Source organism: Agrilus planipennis, unplaced genomic scaffold, assembly GCF_000699045.2.
Source record: "Agrilus planipennis isolate EAB-ADULT unplaced genomic scaffold, Apla_2.0 scaffold144, whole genome shotgun sequence".
Classification (NCBI taxonomy): domain Eukaryota; kingdom Metazoa; phylum Arthropoda; class Insecta; order Coleoptera; family Buprestidae; genus Agrilus; species Agrilus planipennis.
The window spans coordinates 672,888-691,761 of NW_020438905.1; the positions used below are offsets into that span (position 1 = coordinate 672,888).

The window sequence follows — 18,874 nt, forward strand, 5'->3', positions numbered from 1 at the left end:
CGTGCAAGTGTCTATTTGTGTAAATACCATTGCTGCTGGTGACTGCCCAATTATTCATAATTTTATTTTAGTAACAAAAATAGGTTGTTGCATGTTTTCATCAATAACAGTCTCCACCCGCTGCTCTTCTTCTTAGAGCACATGTTCCTGAACATCTAAACTTTTGGCAGGCTTACAATGACTCGTAACAACAGGTGTAACTAATTTATCGTGAGATTTCCCCCATGTTACGCGCTTCGTCCTGGAAAAACGCATCCTGAATCCTCGGCGCAAAGCTCAACCGGCGCCCCCTTGATTGGCAGCCGGTACGCCCGAGGAAATTCCGGCGCCTCCAATTTACCTGAGCCGACTCTTTTAGAATCACTATTGGTGAACTCCGCCTACATAAGTGGCGCCCATTTTCATTGGTCTCCCCTCCCTTGAAATGTCTACTTAAAGCTGCGTCGTCCGCAGCTCCTGACTGTTTTGATTCGGAGTTTTTGTCGTATATCTGCATCCGCTAGTTAATCGAGTACGAGTGCGAGATTTGTGAGTATTTTTCCAAGTCCTCTAAACAAATTAGTAAACATGAAATCAGTTAGTGTGTGCGCCGAAAACAACATTCCCAGTGTTGTGAATGGGAAAGTGACCAAAACGAAGAAGGACATTGAAAACGAGGAGATCCAGATGTACCTCAGCAAACTGAAAGATTTAGTTCCTTTCATGCCAAAAAACCGAAAGTTGTCAAAGTTGGAAGTCATTCAATACGTGATTGATTACATTTGCGATCTCCAAAGCGCCCTTGAAACTCATCCTGCCGTCAACACTTTTGATGCTGCTACCGTTCTCAGTCAGAAAAAGTCCCAAGGAACCACCAATCCTCGACAGCCCTTAGGAGTTCGGGCGAGTCCTAATACTATCCTATCGAGTGAATCATCTGTGTTACATTCAACGGTAGGTTAATTTTTATTTTATTGTCATACCTCAGAGTTAAGGAAGCTCTAGCGACCGTCAATTTGGTATAATTGGTCGTTTAAACATTTGTTGGTTTCGTTCATGCAGCTGTGGATTATTAGTCATGAATTGTTATTGCGACCCAAGTGTTTATTAGGTTCAAAATGTCCCGAATGCACGTGTGGTTTTGGCCGAGCCCCAAAATCTATTAAAAATCGTAATATCAATCGAACATTTGCAATAGTGTCAGTTAATATTTCCAAACCCATTTTGCGTCAGCTGGGTTTAGGCTTGGTATAACGCATTTAACTGCTGTGTATGCAGGACATGTACATGACCGTACCAATTGTAACGGTCCTGCACATCTGCGCGAACACGTGCACCGACATCTGGTACAATCGTGATTGTACATAAATTCCTTACTATTGGTTCTTTATACGTTTATACCATCCATACGTTTCTTTATGTTTGTTGACTTGTATTATGCGAACAATGCAGTGCCCAAAAAGTTTCTTGAGAAATTTTTGGTCTTCAAGGCGAATATGAGATATAACAAATGCACCTATTCATTAACGACAGACAGCTGCGTTGTATTATTGTGTGCATGTGGTCGTAATCCAATTGAACAGTTGCACCCTCATAATAAATGACGTTTAGCCATGTGTTTCCGTGTGAATTTATTAAATAAGTTTGTTACGTTGGCTTGTTTCGTTGGTTATCGACTAAAATACGTGTTACATTACATCTAAAGATCGCTTCAGTTGGGTTACTCATAATACATCATCCAATTGGTGTGGGTACGGATCGATGGATTCAGAGTAGCTGCTTTTTCTTCCGTGCCGTGGTATGATGAAACTTTCGACATGGAAGCCAAACAATGCACCTGCCCAGCTGCGGCACTATTTCTTAACTCATTATCTAATTCTCGCGGTGCATGTTGCGGTAAAAGTCAGCTTTCACAATCGTGTCTTGGATTATATCGAATCATAATATCTTCCCACAGCTGCATCGAGAAGCCAATCTCATTTTACGCGGGTTACAGTCCAGCCTATTGTTAAATCGACAGATGGATGATAAATTGTATTGAACTTTTGCTTTCGAAAATGTCGTTTGTAAAAAATGTATTTGTTCTTGTTACAGACGCAAGATAAAATATCATCAACTTCAGAGACGATGTCAGTTACCTGTTAAATTTCGCAAACTTCCATGTTTTAATGGTAGTGTCCATTCCGGTTGGTCGCCAACAATCGACAGGGACGAGCAGTTAATCTATTGAACTGTAATATTTCACCTCATTTAGAATGTAGACTTCGACTGAGAATATTCGTATTTATGAAGGGCGAGCATAACTCGAATTATAAAAATGGGTTTATTTTCAAGAGGGAAGGAAAAAATGGATCGGAAACGAGAAGAGGGAGTGTTCTGGATCTAGTGATGTACCTGTTTCAGTTGCAATTGTTAATAGGTTTATTTTATTGTTTGTATGATTTACAGGGTGTTTGAAGGTTTAATTTACGTTGTGGCGCTGTAGAGAAAATTGTATATTACGTCACAAATTTATGGGATGATGTTTTTTATGAATGATTTTTTACTCTGTGATTTTCTTACGATTAGTTATAGATAAACTACTATTATGTACAAATAAAAAACTTTTGTAAGATACTTTCCAAGAATGTCTGCTTTATTTTTATTTCTCGCCGCGAGGCGCTTTTTCGAATTTTTCATTTTTTTGCAAAATGTACAAAGCATGATTTATCAATTGTCAAAAAATTTGTAAATTTATTTCTGCTTTTCCATCGCCTTTGTACATAGTTACCTTTTTGAGGAGCAATTTGTTGAATTTTATTGCACATAACATTAAGTTCAGAAATAAAATGTGATTTATTAATTCAACACTGGTTTTAATAAAACAATGATTTAATTACAATAAGTGCGTAAAATAAATAAAATTGAAGCCCTACGGTCAGTGAAGTGTGATGCTTGAAGATTTAAATAGTAAGTACCTACAGATTTCATATAACACTCATCGGTAATAGTTGGAAGATTCAATTAATACATGGAGTTAATAGTAGTTTCCTGTGGCACAAATGGCATACTTTTTGCGTCAATCAAGAACGTTTCATAAGTGTGCATTTCTTATTAAATTAGCATAGTCAATGTTTTTATAAAAACGACACTTTTGTCTATGATTATGTGGACTATGTCTTTGTTATCAGACGTAATCTAATTAAGTCGTTATGGCATCTTAAATAATAATAATCTTCCATATTGCATACAAAACGAAGTTAATAAGTACATTATGTGATCATTAATAATAATTGACATAATGTGTATTTATGTTGATTTAATGTTTGAACTGACGGTGCATGAAATTTAAAATAATGACACGAAAACACTGAAAAACCTACATACTTTCTCTTATATTTCAAATGAATTGGTCAATGACGAAAATAAATTTTGACTTGTAGGAATCTACCAGTTTCGAAAATTGTTACTTTCTATCTATTTTTTTTATTTTTCACAAACAAGATACCTGAATACATCCGGTGTCTCATTATATTGTGTTTATAGTTAGCTAAACATCCTAGACTTACACTTAATTTATGGCATATCGAAAAATGAAATGCGTTAATGGTATTTCCGTGCATAAATTAAATCAACAAAATATTTATCAATAACGTATTTGTTTTTATTTATTGTAGATGCTAGCAAAACAACAAATCAATCGTGAAAAGTAATCTATTAAGACTGACGTTTGTTTTTATCATAATAATGTGAGAATTTATCGAAATAAAAACGAATGCAAGAAGCTAAAGGCACTAACTAAACTTAGGAGATATCTATATTTTAATTGTTAGAGGGTGCGGAACAACTGGTCTTACGGCTCATGAGTGAGTGAATAAAGTTTACACCTACTTAAGGACTCAACATTATATAAACTGACTAAATTGTGTAGACATTTGATAAATTGGTCTAGATTTTATTCATAATAGCTAGTTAGGATCGGTTAATGTAGCTGAACATGAATGAAGTTAAAAAAGGAGCACATTTGGGCGTTACCTAGCAAAGCATGAAAAAAAACCTAATCTCCACATTTCCCTAAAACTAGAACAACCCGCATCCTTAATTATTTGCGAACAGTAATCTAATCTAGGTCTACCTCTACCCCTCTTAATTCCTGTTTCTGCCTCTAATACGTCTCTGACTAGACCTTCATGCATGAGAAGCTGTCCTACCAACCTATCTTGTCTATTTCTTTTTGACTTTCATAGAGTCCTGAGTTCTCCTATTCCTGTAAAACGCTTTTAACCTTTTCTTTTCCGCCGCGCTCACTGTCCATGTTTGACACCTTTAACAACCTTTTTCGAATTTCTAAATTAACCTTTCGCGAGCATAGAAGAACTTCTTTTTATTGAAGGCGACACGACCCTGCTCTATGATCTGCTTTATATCCCTACTACTCTTTCCGTCCTGACTTATCTCACTTCCTAGATACCTAAAATCAGCCTCATCTTCTAATTTTTCGTCTCCTATCTTTATATTCGCTCTTTCCCTACTGTTTCTTCCCTTGCATACCACTATTTTTGTTTTACTTTTATTTATTTTCATGCAGTACTGTTTTGTCAATACCGCAACCATTTTATTTAAAGCTATCTGTAATTCCTCCTTGCTAGATGCTAATACTGCTATATCATGTGAAAATCTTTTGCCCCTCTATATCTATCCCTACAGTTGTACTGTCTTTAGTGCGCATCCCTGTCTGACTCCCTTCCTAATATTTACTTATCTACGTTGCAGTCCCAGCTCTATAACTACCTGCTGATGACGATTAAATAATGGTTACTCTTTAATATCAAAATATGTGTATCAATAAAACCGCAAATTTTAAATTACGAGAGGAAGGATTAATGATGTAATGTATTAAAGTCATCTCTGTAATTCTTGTCGAGTTGTCTGTTTGTCCACGTATCACGTGAAAACTACTGACCTAATTCGAATTGAGTTTTTAGAAAAACGTAGTCAATAATGATAATATTTATTTTTATTTCATCTTAATCGGGTCACTCGATCGGATGATACCTTTACGAATTAAATAGTTGTAGTAGACCTGTATGTATTTCAGTGATCAACGAGCACGAAGTTACGGGCAAAACCTTATAATCGTACCTATGCAATTTATCTTAAAAATCAATAATAAATATAATACGTATAATTTAATTGTTTTCCAACGTGTTTCCAGTGATACTTTTATTGCAGTTAGTTCACAAACACTTTACAAATTTCAACATATCGTAATTATCTCAAGTACGGTAGGAAGTGTACGTAGGTAATAAAAAGATATGTTAACTGACTGCACTTTATATGTATGCACTCTCGCTCAGTATATTTTCCATGCGTATGACAACTCAATTCACTTATTGTCGTTATATTATTTATTAATCAATATATTTAATTGAAATTTCACTTTGCAATAACAACTACCTAACACAGACTACAGGTGTTTGTAACTACGAAAATGTGAGAGATTTGGTGGTTAAAAGTGGTCGACCTGGGCACCTAGGGCATTTTCATATTTCTAAACAGTGTTTGAAGTCTCCTATAATGTCCCAAATTCTCTAGTTTGGTGATGTGTGGATTAGTTTAGAATAGACCAGAATGTTATTGAATATTTCTATCGTTGTCGAATGTCTAGAACTATCCTCATACAGAATGGGTATTAATGATGAAAATACCTTCTGGTAGTATCTCTTTTTTGGGCACTTTCTCGTATACTACCACATAGAGCTACGTAACATAGACCAGAATCATATTTTAGATTATATATACCTGTTATTTTCCGAAAAGGATTAGTTTAGCTTTATCCTTACCTAATACCTATAATGATTGTTGTTAATTACCAAACTAATTTTATTATTCTTACTATTTATGTATTTTCATACCCTTATTATGCAATTAGAGGGTTGAAAGACAATAAATAAGGTATAAGGCCTACCTACACCAGGAACTTCCTAATATCTGTAAATAGCCGGAGAAAACATATTAATACCATCATCTTCATACGGTCGTCAGTCCTAAAACTGGTTGGACACGCACCTCCACTCTTTCCTACCACGAACTAATCTTCGCATTTGCTAAAAACTAATACAACCCATATCCTTAACTATTTGCGAAAAATAATCTAATTTAGGTCTACCTCTACCCCTCCTAACTCCCGTTTCTGCCTCTAATATGTCTTTGACTAGACCTTCATGCCTGAGAAAGTGTCCTACCAACCTATCTCGCCTATTTCTTGTTGACTTCCATAGTGTCCTCTATTCTCCTATTCTTTCTAATGCCTCTTCAATTCGAACCTTCTCTATCCACGGTATCCTCATCATTCGCCTATAACACCACATTTCGAACGATTCTAACCTTTTCTATCCCGCCGCGCCCACTGTCCATGTTTCGCACCTGTACAGGGTCGTGCTCCAAACATACACCTTTAACAACCTTTTTCGAATTTCTAAATTAACCGTTCGCGAGCATAGAAGTGACTTCTTTTTATTGAAGGCAACTCGGACCTGCGCTATCCTCTGTTTTATATCCATAATACTCCTTTCGTCCTGTCTTATCTGCCTTCCTAGATACCTAAAATCAGCCACTTCTTCTAATTTTTCGTCTCCTATCTTTATAGTCGCTTTTTCCCTACTTTTTCTTCCTTTGCATACCAGTATTTTGTTTTACTTTTATTTATTTTCATACTGTACTGTTTTGTCAATATCGCTTCCGTTTTATTTAATACGAAAAACTCATTACCATTGACATAAGAGTGATACCAATTGTAAAACTTGACCGGTTTAATTTGGAAGTGAATTGGACAATGCTGTTGGATCATAAACCGTGTACATACTTAAATATTTAATTTTCTTATCTTCGCAAGAACGAACATATTGATTTTTAAAAAAAGTTACGTTGCATACGTAAGGTCACTTGCACTTAGCGTTTAATGATAATTTAAGTACAGTAAACAGTCTACTGTACTGCGAGTACAACGCAAACACTTAATCGACATTTGTACACTTATAAGTACAAACAGGTGTAAACCAAACAGTGAAAAAGTACTTAGGGCGGGTTTATTTTGCTAGATAACATTTTGAGATAACGAGTTAATAAAAAATATCCTTAAATACATTTATTTTAATAGACGGCGTCCAATGCAACTGCACTAAAAGAATTTCCACGCCCCCTTTTTCCACATCAAACCACTTACGGTATAGTAAAATTAATCGATAAGACAATAACTACATTTATTGATAATTTATCTTTACTAGTAGCTATTAGTTGTGAAGTTTTAATGCTAAAAAGGATTGTTTAAATGTAATTTGTGAAACTGTCAATTTTCAGGAAAATTGCAGATACCTAAATCCTTCTAATAAGGGATTATGTAACCTTAAATCAATTAAGAGAATTTAAGTATTAAATGGATAAAACAATATCTAGGCTTTTACAAAATCCACCAGCTGAAATCAAAAATAAAAATGATAGAGGCAATAAAAATTCTACTTTACTGTGTGTTGATGCTTTTTAACTACTTTTGCAACTAGTTCCAAATTTTTAAAATCTAGTTGGAAACAAATAAACGAATGGTATACCTTATACCATACATATTTCTAAGTCACAACATTTAATCTTTTATGAGCCCCGCTAGTTAATATTTGCATTGTCTCTATCTTTTACCTTAATCCTAAAGGTACTCAAAAGGGAGGATATTCCCTTCGGCACCTCCATATTTCTAGAAGGTTCAGTAAGATCCGGTTTTTATGTCAGGTCGTTGCATATTAAACTTCTGTAGGTTGATATGAACATATACAAGACAATGAAATAGTTTGATTGGATCTCATTATTTTGGAAAAAGTTTTACACAAAAATTGTACGCTTTAGTAGGGAAAATCAATGAATTACCTAGAATATGACCTTGACCATGACATTTAAGATTATTACAATGTCAAGTCATTCTCTTTGAATGGGAATAAATATATATTTTTAACCCTTGCAGAAAGAGCTGGAAATTTTGAAATCAGATATATAAGATGAACATAAACACCGATTGAAAAATTAAGAAATTTATTAATTTCAAGGGCATTTCGGATTACAAAATATCTCGCTTTCCTTATTTTATTGATACCAAAAAAGTTTTGTTCAATTAAAAATCACTTTACTTTCAAACGACTTTGATGCTCAAGTTCAAGGATGCACTCAAGGTCGCCTATTAATTACCCCTTTGAAAACATTTTTAAACTACTTTTATTGAAAATATCTACCGGAATAATTAGATCCAATCAATATATTAATCAAAAATAAGGAGTGAAAAATTAAGAGCAAATCAATTTCAAGGATATTTCCGACCACAAAATTTTTCAATGTTTCAATGTTAGGCTCAAAAATATGCATTCCCTTTTAAAAAAATGCTTGACCAGCAAATGATCTCTCAAGGTCGAATTCATGGTCAAATTCAAGATCATCTGTTTATTTCTCCTTCGAAAGCGCATAAATTTTGATTAAAACTTATTCCAAAATAATGAGATCCAATCAACGTATGCCATATTCCCGAGTTTGTAAAGTGGGTACAAAATAGCAAAAATTTTACCCTCGCAAAACATACAATTACATACATTGTGTGGGCTGTTCAAAATAATATTAACATACACATACTTTGGCATGGAAGATTTCATCCACTTTAGCCCTCCGTGTTTAGGGCTCTGTTTTGTTTGCGGATAATTGAACGTAAGAATTAATATGAAGAATCAATTGTAATTGCAATTAATAAATAATCATAATGAAGAGGCAAAGGAAAAAATGTATTTCTATTCCGTGAGGTATTTTCGTGAAATTATTTTAAAAATCTCCTATAGAGTATTAGGATCCGTCAAATGGGAGGAGCCTAAAAACATGGCGCCGATTAGGGAAAATTTATCGTAGTTCCTATAGTGTACCGTGCAATTTCCAAGTTTTTAAATTACGATAAAATGATAAGTATTGACACAATATGTGATTGGGCTGACACAAAGCCTCGGAAAGGAAATTTCGTTGAAGGTGAGCGTGTTTTTAATGCCAATCACATTATAAAATTCGGAAATAACAAATCCGGAAGCTAGCCTTCAAATTCCGTCAAGTTTACTGCCTACTTTTTACAAACTTCGGATTTAAAAAGTGATTCACGTTATATAATTGGTGAGGTGATTCTGGGTGATTTAAGCAATATCATATCAATGACTTGCACGTGCAAAGCCGATTTAAGAGAACGTTGCAAACACATTATTGCAACTTTGTTGTATTGCAGCAGGTAGGTTCTTAACCTCAAAATACTTATATCGTATCATTAGAATTGTGTTAAATCAATTACACAGGAATAAATAATTTCTCACTTTATAATTTTAGTATGATTCTAGTTTTAAATATTAAGGTTATGGCTGATGGTAAATACTTGCTGAAATATAATCATGTGCATTAAAATGACGTGAACAAATTTTTATTCCGGAATTCACTTCTTTGATACCTACTGCTTTCATCCAAGCTTCTATTAGTTTACTTTTTTCTCTAATTTTCCGAATATATTTTTTACATATATAAAACGGTTAGTTTTTATTGGAAAGTAGTTAATGTAGGTGAAGAGTGAAGATCTATGTCTGAAGTGCTATTGCAGCTTTTCACTGAACATATTAACTTTTTATTTGATTTAACTTTAGAAGAAAACTTCGTCGACTCCATCATCAAAAAAATTTTTACTTTTTTAACGTGTTTTATTATTTTAATAAACAATTTTACAATTTGCGTGCACAGTTCCTATGTAAATTTTTCCCTCATTCGAGTTATAAATTTTGCCACCAGATGGTGTATGCCCATTTGACGGATCCCAATATTCAACATGTTTATATTAATCACTGGTAAATTCAACAGAAAATAAGATCCCATGTTTGTACCTGTTTGTTTTATTTTGGCAACAGGTTGTCGAAAACTGCATGTGAAATTTATTTAAAGGTACGATCGACGTAAGTGTGTATTTCTACTACGTCTTATTTACTAGTTTACGACCGACTCAAATCAGTAACTTCCTTTGTTTTTCCAATCCGGTTATTGTAGTACGATTAGGTTGTTTAAATGAGTCTGATAATTTCAATCTTGGAGTAAAAATGAAGCAGGTGTTTAATACCCTTGTAGTAACAAGGTCGAACGTATTATTTACTGCAGGTGTGTTTTTTCTTATCAAGAATATTAATTGCTCCATTTACAAAATCAAGGATAATCGTATAAAACATGTATTTTGAACGTGTTTAAAACCTGTACACCTAAACCAGAACATAATACGTACTTATCGTTAGAAAAAAATACACTTCCATCTATTACCAACCGCTAGTACCGCTAAAAACCAAAAAGGAGTATATTTGATGTGCATAAATCGGTGGCGTTTTAAATATTATTGATGTAAAGCAAAAAATGGCGAAACTTCGCCCTTGCCTTGGGTACTCGTGAATTCATGATCAGTTGAGTTTATTTTTAAATAAATAACTACAGAGTAAACGCCATCTATTATACGTTCAGGAATTTTAACGAGGTCCTTTTTAAATAAGGATATTGACTTGTTAGACAAAGCCATATAGATGTAACTGCGTGTTACGGCATTTAGCAAACCAAATAAAAAAATAAGCCCCTGGACTCTTGAAGCGGAGTCGGAGTTCGCAAAAAATACGTATATTTGGAGGGTCGCAGGAAAATTCATTACAGATCAACCAAACTCAAAACTGAATTTACATAGTCAAGACTGGATTTACATAGACATTTAGCACCGGTGCTCGAACTTTCAAAAAAAATTATAGTCAGACATTTTTTATTACCGCAACAGCCTATACCACTTTTGGGTGTTCGCTTTTTCTGTTTTCCTACTTTATGCGCATATTATCCTCACATATTTTATCCTACCTCAATAAGTTTTACCACTGAAGGCAAGAAAGCTATTACATTGGAGAAAACATGGCAAAATATCAGAAAAACTACGTCGGATGCTCGGTCTAGTGAGTAATCAATATGAAGACACAGCAAAAAAGATAGAAGCCTAACCTAATCTAACCTAAGCCACCAAAAATAAAAAGCGTATGTACATTCTACTATTCTAATATTATCTATAAAGAGTTAAGGTTTGTAAATTTCGATATACGAGGTAAAGTTCTAAAATATACATCGGACTTAAAAAATGCTTTCACTAATATTTAGAATGAATCTTTAGGGGTTTAGGACGGGTTACACTATGTTTATCCTGTCAAATTAAAAGGGTTTTCCGTGTCCTTTTGCAATATAAGTTGACAAAAAGATGGTCGAGAAAATTTTTTTTAGATACCTATACGAATGCTTTATATAAAAAAAATGTAGAACTTTAAATGGTCTGTTTATATATATGTTAATTTACCGGATAATGTACCAATTTAGCAATTTTCTTTCATTTAAAATGATCGATAATAATATACAATACCTACATTATCAAGTAAATTAAACCCTATCGATTAGTAAATATGCGCGTCCACCGACAAACAAATATATGTAGGTATATACATTCATAGGTATTTTTATATTAACTGCGTAAATTACTTTTATAACATTTGTACCTTACTGATAAACCTTACTGGTTACTCTTCCGACCACAAAGTTTTTCAATGTTTCAATGTTAGGCTCAAAAATATGCATTCCCTTTTAAAAAAATGCTTGACCAGCAAATGATCTCTCAAGGTCGAATTCATGGTCAAATTCAAGATCATCTGTTTATTTCTCCTTCGAAAGCGCATAAATTTTGATTAAAACTTATTCCAAAATAATGAGATCCAATCAACGTATGCCATATTCCCGAGTTTGTAAAGTGGGTACAAAATAGCAAAAATTTTACCCTCGCAAAACATACAATTACATACATTGTGTGGGCTGTTCAAAATAATATTAACATACACATACTTTGGCATGGAAGATTTCATCCACTTTAGCCCTCCGTGTTTAGGGCTCTGTTTTGTTTGCGGATAATTGAACGTAAGAATTAATATGAAGAATCAATTGTAATTGCAATTAATAAATAATCATAATGAAGAGGCAAAGGAAAAAATGTATTTCTATTCCGTGAGGTATTTTCGTGAAATTATTTTAAAAATCTCCTATAGAGTATTAGGATCCGTCAAATGGGAGGAGCCTAAAAACATGGCGCCGATTAGGGAAAATTTATCGTAGTTCCTATAGTGTACCGTGCAATTTCCAAGTTTTTAAATTACGATAAAATGATAAGTATTGACACAATATGTGATTGGGCTGACACAAAGCCTCGGAAAGGAAATTTCGTTGAAGGTGAGCGTGTTTTTAATGCCAATCACATTATAAAATTCGGAAATAACAAATCCGGAAGCTAGCCTTCAAATTCCGTCAAGTTTACTGCCTACTTTTTACAAACTTCGGATTTAAAAAGTGATTCACGTTATATAATTGGTGAGGTGATTCTGGGTGATTTAAGCAATATCATATCAATGACTTGCACGTGCAAAGCCGATTTAAGAGAACGTTGCAAACACATTATTGCAACTTTGTTGTATTGCAGCAGGTAGGTTCTTAACCTCAAAATACTTATATCGTATCATTAGAATTGTGTTAAATCAATTACACAGGAATAAATAATTTCTCACTTTATAATTTTAGTATGATTCTAGTTTTAAATATTAAGGTTATGGCTGATGGTAAATACTTGCTGAAATATAATCATGTGCATTAAAATGACGTGAACAAATTTTTATTCCGGAATTCACTTCTTTGATACCTACTGCTTTCATCCAAGCTTCTATTAGTTTACTTTTTTCTCTAATTTTCCGAATATATTTTTTACATATATAAAACGGTTAGTTTTTATTGGAAAGTAGTTAATGTAGGTGAAGAGTGAAGATCTATGTCTGAAGTGCTATTGCAGCTTTTCACTGAACATATTAACTTTTTATTTGATTTAACTTTAGAAGAAAACTTCGTCGACTCCATCATCAAAAAAATTTTTACTTTTTTAACGTGTTTTATTATTTTAATAAACAATTTTACAATTTGCGTGCACAGTTCCTATGTAAATTTTTCCCTCATTCGAGTTATAAATTTTGCCACCAGATGGTGTATGCCCATTTGACGGATCCCAATATTCAACATGTTTATATTAATCACTGGTAAATTCAACAGAAAATAAGATCCCATGTTTGTACCTGTTTGTTTTATTTTGGCAACAGGTTGTCGAAAACTGCATGTGAAATTTATTTAAAGGTACGATCGACGTAAGTGTGTATTTCTACTACGTCTTATTTACTAGTTTACGACCGACTCAAATCAGTAACTTCCTTTGTTTTTCCAATCCGGTTATTGTAGTACGATTAGGTTGTTTAAATGAGTCTGATAATTTCAATCTTGGAGTAAAAATGAAGCAGGTGTTTAATACCCTTGTAGTAACAAGGTCGAACGTATTATTTACTGCAGGTGTGTTTTTTCTTATCAAGAATATTAATTGCTCCATTTACAAAATCAAGGATAATCGTATAAAACATGTATTTTGAACGTGTTTAAAACCTGTACACCTAAACCAGAACATAATACGTACTTATCGTTAGAAAAAAATACACTTCCATCTATTACCAACCGCTAGTACCGCTAAAAACCAAAAAGGAGTATATTTGATGTGCATAAATCGGTGGCGTTTTAAATATTATTGATGTAAAGCAAAAAATGGCGAAACTTCGCCCTTGCCTTGGGTACTCGTGAATTCATGATCAGTTGAGTTTATTTTTAAATAAATAACTACAGAGTAAACGCCATCTATTATACGTTCAGGAATTTTAACGAGGTCCTTTTTAAATAAGGATATTGACTTGTTAGACAAAGCCATATAGATGTAACTGCGTGTTACGGCATTTAGCAAACCAAATAAAAAAATAAGCCCCTGGACTCTTGAAGCGGAGTCGGAGTTCGCAAAAAATACGTATATTTGGAGGGTCGCAGGAAAATTCATTACAGATCAACCAAACTCAAAACTGAATTTACATAGTCAAGACTGGATTTACATAGACATTTAGCACCGGTGCTCGAACTTTCAAAAAAAATTATAGTCAGACATTTTTTATTACCGCAACAGCCTATACCACTTTTGGGTGTTCGCTTTTTCTGTTTTCCTACTTTATGCGCATATTATCCTCACATATTTTATCCTACCTCAATAAGTTTTACCACTGAAGGCAAGAAAGCTATTACATTGGAGAAAACATGGCAAAATATCAGAAAAACTACGTCGGATGCTCGGTCTAGTGAGTAATCAATATGAAGACACAGCAAAAAAGATAGAAGCCTAACCTAATCTAACCTAAGCCACCAAAAATAAAAAGCGTATGTACATTCTACTATTCTAATATTATCTATAAAGAGTTAAGGTTTGTAAATTTCGATATACGAGGTAAAGTTCTAAAATATACATCGGACTTAAAAAATGCTTTCACTAATATTTAGAATGAATCTTTAGGGGTTTAGGACGGGTTACACTATGTTTATCCTGTCAAATTAAAAGGGTTTTCCGTGTCCTTTTGCAATATAAGTTGACAAAAAGATGGTCGAGAAAATTTTTTTTAGATACCTATACGAATGCTTTATATAAAAAAAATGTAGAACTTTAAATGGTCTGTTTATATATATGTTAATTTACCGGATAATGTACCAATTTAGCAATTTTCTTTCATTTAAAATGATCGATAATAATATACAATACCTACATTATCAAGTAAATTAAACCCTATCGATTAGTAAATATGCGCGTCCACCGACAAACAAATATATGTAGGTATATACATTCATAGGTATTTTTATATTAACTGCGTAAATTACTTTTATAACATTTGTACCTTACTGATAAACCTTACTGGTTACTCCAGTGTGGTATTTGTAAAATTGAGGTGTGAACACTCCGATCATGTGGTACATTACTGAAAATTGAATGAATAGCATTTTCGTCATTATTTAATTTATCTTATCATTCATTGTATTAAATCCATCATTACTGATTTTTCTTAGTAAATTCAGGTAAAAAAAAATAATAACAATCATAACAATAATATTGATAATAATAAAATAACGGTAGGTACCTAGTACATTCCTATTTAAGGGCACATGAACTGGTAATACATACTTATGAATGTATTGAAGCAGAATGGATACTTTTTAATCCATATATCGAAGATTAGGGTTGCACGGTGGAAAAATATTGATATATAATAATAATGAAGGTGTATGATATGAAAGTAAATAAAAATAAAGGCAAAGGAAAGAAAAGATGATAACTAGAAGAAGTCGTTGGTTTTAAATTGAATTTTTTTATTTTATGGTCACTTACAGCAAGTAAATGATATTTTTTTTATGTTTTCGTGGAAGAGGGGAAATCTTCAAAAGACACCCACCCAGTGTCGGATTCCCGAGGAAGACAGTAAATGATATAAAACCTGCTGGTAAGTTACTCAAATGTCAAGAACATTTTCAGATAATTTAAAGTAAAAAAAAAATAGGTAAAGGTCTGTTCTGCCGTTTATGATAGTTTAGGTTTATCAACTCATGTTTATTTTTCTGTTTACTAAGACTATTTGGTGAAATGCTGTAGCAATTTATTACGGTAACGGCTTTTCGTTTACAATAATGCCATAAATCTTTTGTGATACAAAAGGCGTTTAGACTAATCTAAAGAAACCTCATTCCTTCTTTTCCCCCGCCTTTCAGGTACTTTCAGAGCATTTTTGTATAGTTTTTAAGCAGTTAAGAAATTAACATTCACCAAAAATAGTAAACAAATTGAATTTATTTAAATACCAAAACTTTCACGTAATTTTTAGTGGAAATTACAATTGCTTCGGTACGCTTTTTTAAGTTTCTGAGTGTATTACACGAAATGTTTCACAGAAATTGTAGCTTACAGATAATATACAAAATGGTTACACCTAAACGGGGGGGGGGTGAAATCTGAATAAGTTTAATAACAGGAAACGACTTAAATCTACTGGGTCGTCGTTATAGTTTCGTATTTTATTTATTTTTAAAGATTCAGAAGCATTTAATTTTTAATCTTTTTATGTTCATTTATTCTAACACTAAAAGCCTTGCTTGCCTATCCTACATACTACGTAATTTATTACAAGAACTACAATTACATTCAAAAATACCTGATTGTTATGAATTCTCTAGTTTAACTTTATTATTTTTGATAATTTCACAGTTTAGTTAAACAAATTCAATCATGAACATTCATCAAACTCTATTTTACTCGTAAAAATTAAATTTTATTTGCATGTATTGAACCATATAAACCATATTTTGCGGTTTAGGTGAAATAAGTAAGAGTGGTATTTTTATGTCTGCGATAAGATTTTTAATGCAATGCAGGTGTTCGCAAGGCCAGTTTAATTTTTAATGTAAATAGTCCAACAAAAAAAGTTAATTCGTTTTATGTTCAGCATGCCGACACTAAACATTTTCATATCAAATTAAAAAATTTTCCGATTACGTAAATAAAAATATACATAATGATTTGATATACACGTCATATTTTGTGTTAAATTTTTTATTGCATTGTTTATTATCAACATTGTTTTTTAACGTGTTTCCTAAGCAGCTTTTAGTAATATGTTAATTAATTTTGTAATTATAACTGCCTTATATGCCACACTGTTTTAGTATTTTAGAATAAGGTAAAGAATTCGAAACTTTATGAATTATATTGGTGAAACAAAAAATCCTCTCTTGTCAGACTTACACAACACAAAAACGCGGGAAACTACCAATACATATAACATTACCCTAGACAAAAATTTTCAATCTCTCTCCAATCTCTCAGAGTCTTTCAGCGTCTCTCACAGTCTTTTAGAGTCTCTCAGTTATTGCCTAGGTGTTTTTATGGATCTCTCACAGTCTCTATAGGAGAGACTCGAACGATAAAATTGTTAATTCAGAGATTCGAGTCTCTCATAGTGAGACTGAATGAATAAAACTGAAAAATTGAGAGACTCTAGTCTCTCGTAGAAAGACTGGGATCTCTGAAATATGTTGAACTTTTAACCATGTCTATCGAGACACCACTTATTGAGAGATTCGAGTCTCTCGTTCAGAGACTGGNCCAGTATCCAGATCCGCCAGGTACCCGGTTCGGATTTGGTACTCTGCGGATCTGCACTTATTTAGGATCCGGCTAGGTATCGCATAATGTACCAGAGAAAAAAGAAAAAACAGAACTATACCAATAATAATTTAATAAATATAATAGGAAACGTAATTAAAATTGTATTGGGATAGGTCGTTTGTTCTAATTTGTATTATTTATTGATTATTATAGTAAATTATTTGCTATTTCGATATAGTTCTTCTGCTCATCAGTATGAACGAACTATTTCAATTTTTGTGTTTCTGTCACTTGCTGGTATATCAGGTTTTGATTGATGATAACTTATTTTAGTGTTTATAAACATTATAGGCAACAATTTCAACTCAATTTTCTTATTGAAAATTAAATTTCATTGGTTCAGATCGAATTTGATGTGGTTGGAACGTTGGTGAGGCTGGTATTTAATGGAAAGCCCATCAGAACGACGACATGAACCGTAGAGGTTTGCCTGGTATAGTTGGGACTGTCAAAATTGGTATAGTCCGCAATAAAACTGTCGCATTTACTTTTTTTCAATTTACTAATTAGACCAGAGCGATTGCTGACAGGACGCCTACATTTATTCACAACTGACGTAGGGAATATCGTAAACATAGAAAAGAGATGTCAGGTAAGAATTGCAGCGGACACTAATAAAGAAAAGGGAATAACTTTACACCGTTTAATGTGTAACAGAAAAAGATACAGACTAGCAGAATTTGAGCATTTAGGAATTTAGGAAATCAAAGGCGCTTGTTTAAAAATATAATTCCAACCAGGCAGTTATAAAGTCGACCCTGATCTTATGCGTACCGCAGCAACCCTTAACCGCTGCACCACTTACTATTATTTGGTTATCTCTTTTCTCTTTATCTGTATCACTCATGAAGCATTTCCTAACTTAGCAAGGGCACGTTCAAAACGCATGACTACAGTACCAAGTGGCTGAAGCATAATAAGAAGGTTTATCCAATACTCCTACTATACGTATTAGGTGCTGGTGTGAGTTTAGTGTTGTAGATAAAAAATAAAGTAAATTTTTAGCCATATAAGGTATAAATTAACTTTGTTTTTGTGTAAGCCACTAAATCAGATGGCTGGCACACCTGTGCGAGGGTAACTTTAAAATATGACGCAATTAAATTGCTTTTCCTATTAGTCCGAAACACCTTACAAGTAAAGTTCTCAAATATTTGCACAAGTGGCAAGATCGCGAATGATGAAACAATTTCACGGTACGAAAAGTTTTTGCACCTGCTCATACACCGAGTACGTTTGTACTTCTTATCAGTAATTTACACAACCTTAAGTAAATCAGCGGAGTATACACTTATTAATGCTTTCGCGACCTCGATTCTTAAACCATTGCGTGCACCGTATCGTCCATGTGCTGGTGTGCGTTTTTTCTTTTTCTTTCCACTTTTATAATAATTGAAATCAGCCGTAAAAGTAAATATTTGCCAACAGTAAACTTTTGAATCTTAAAGACGTCAAGTAAAAACGTAGAGGTTTTGCGAAATCGTAACAACTACTAAAAGTCATGAGTGGACGATCATATGATTTGGAATTGAGTGTAGGTAGTTTGATTTCAGTCAGTACGACGACAAATATAATATGTTACATCATTAAAGACAGTACAACTGTAGGGATAGATGTGCAAGGGCAAAAGATTAGTATGCTTAGACTTGCAGATGATGTAGCAGTATTAGCATCTAGCAAGGAGGACCTAGAATAAAATGG

At 33.3% G+C, this 18,874-nt stretch overlaps 1 protein-coding gene across 1 annotated transcript; it reads left to right on the plus strand.

Annotated features, from left to right (window-relative positions):
• The first annotated feature begins 450 nt into the window (after window positions 1–450).
• On the plus strand, window positions 451–2,603 carry LOC108737729 (DNA-binding protein inhibitor ID-2). The gene is made up of 2 exons (XM_018470811.2): window positions 451–933; window positions 2,074–2,603. The coding sequence occupies exons 1-2, from the start codon at window positions 568–570 to the stop codon at window positions 2,122–2,124; spliced, it is 417 nt and encodes a 138-aa protein (XP_018326313.1). The 5' UTR covers window positions 451–567; the 3' UTR covers window positions 2,125–2,603.
• Window positions 2,604–18,874: the final 16,271 nt, after the last annotated feature.

Coding starts and splice junctions, on each gene's coding strand:
- LOC108737729 (XM_018470811.2), top strand. CDS start 568: ATGAAATCAGTTAGTGTGTGCGCCGAAAACAACATTCCCAGTGTTGTG. Junction 934..2,073: donor CATCTGTGTTACATTCAACG/GTAGGTTAATTT, acceptor TTCTTGTTACAG/ACGCAAGATAAAATATCATC.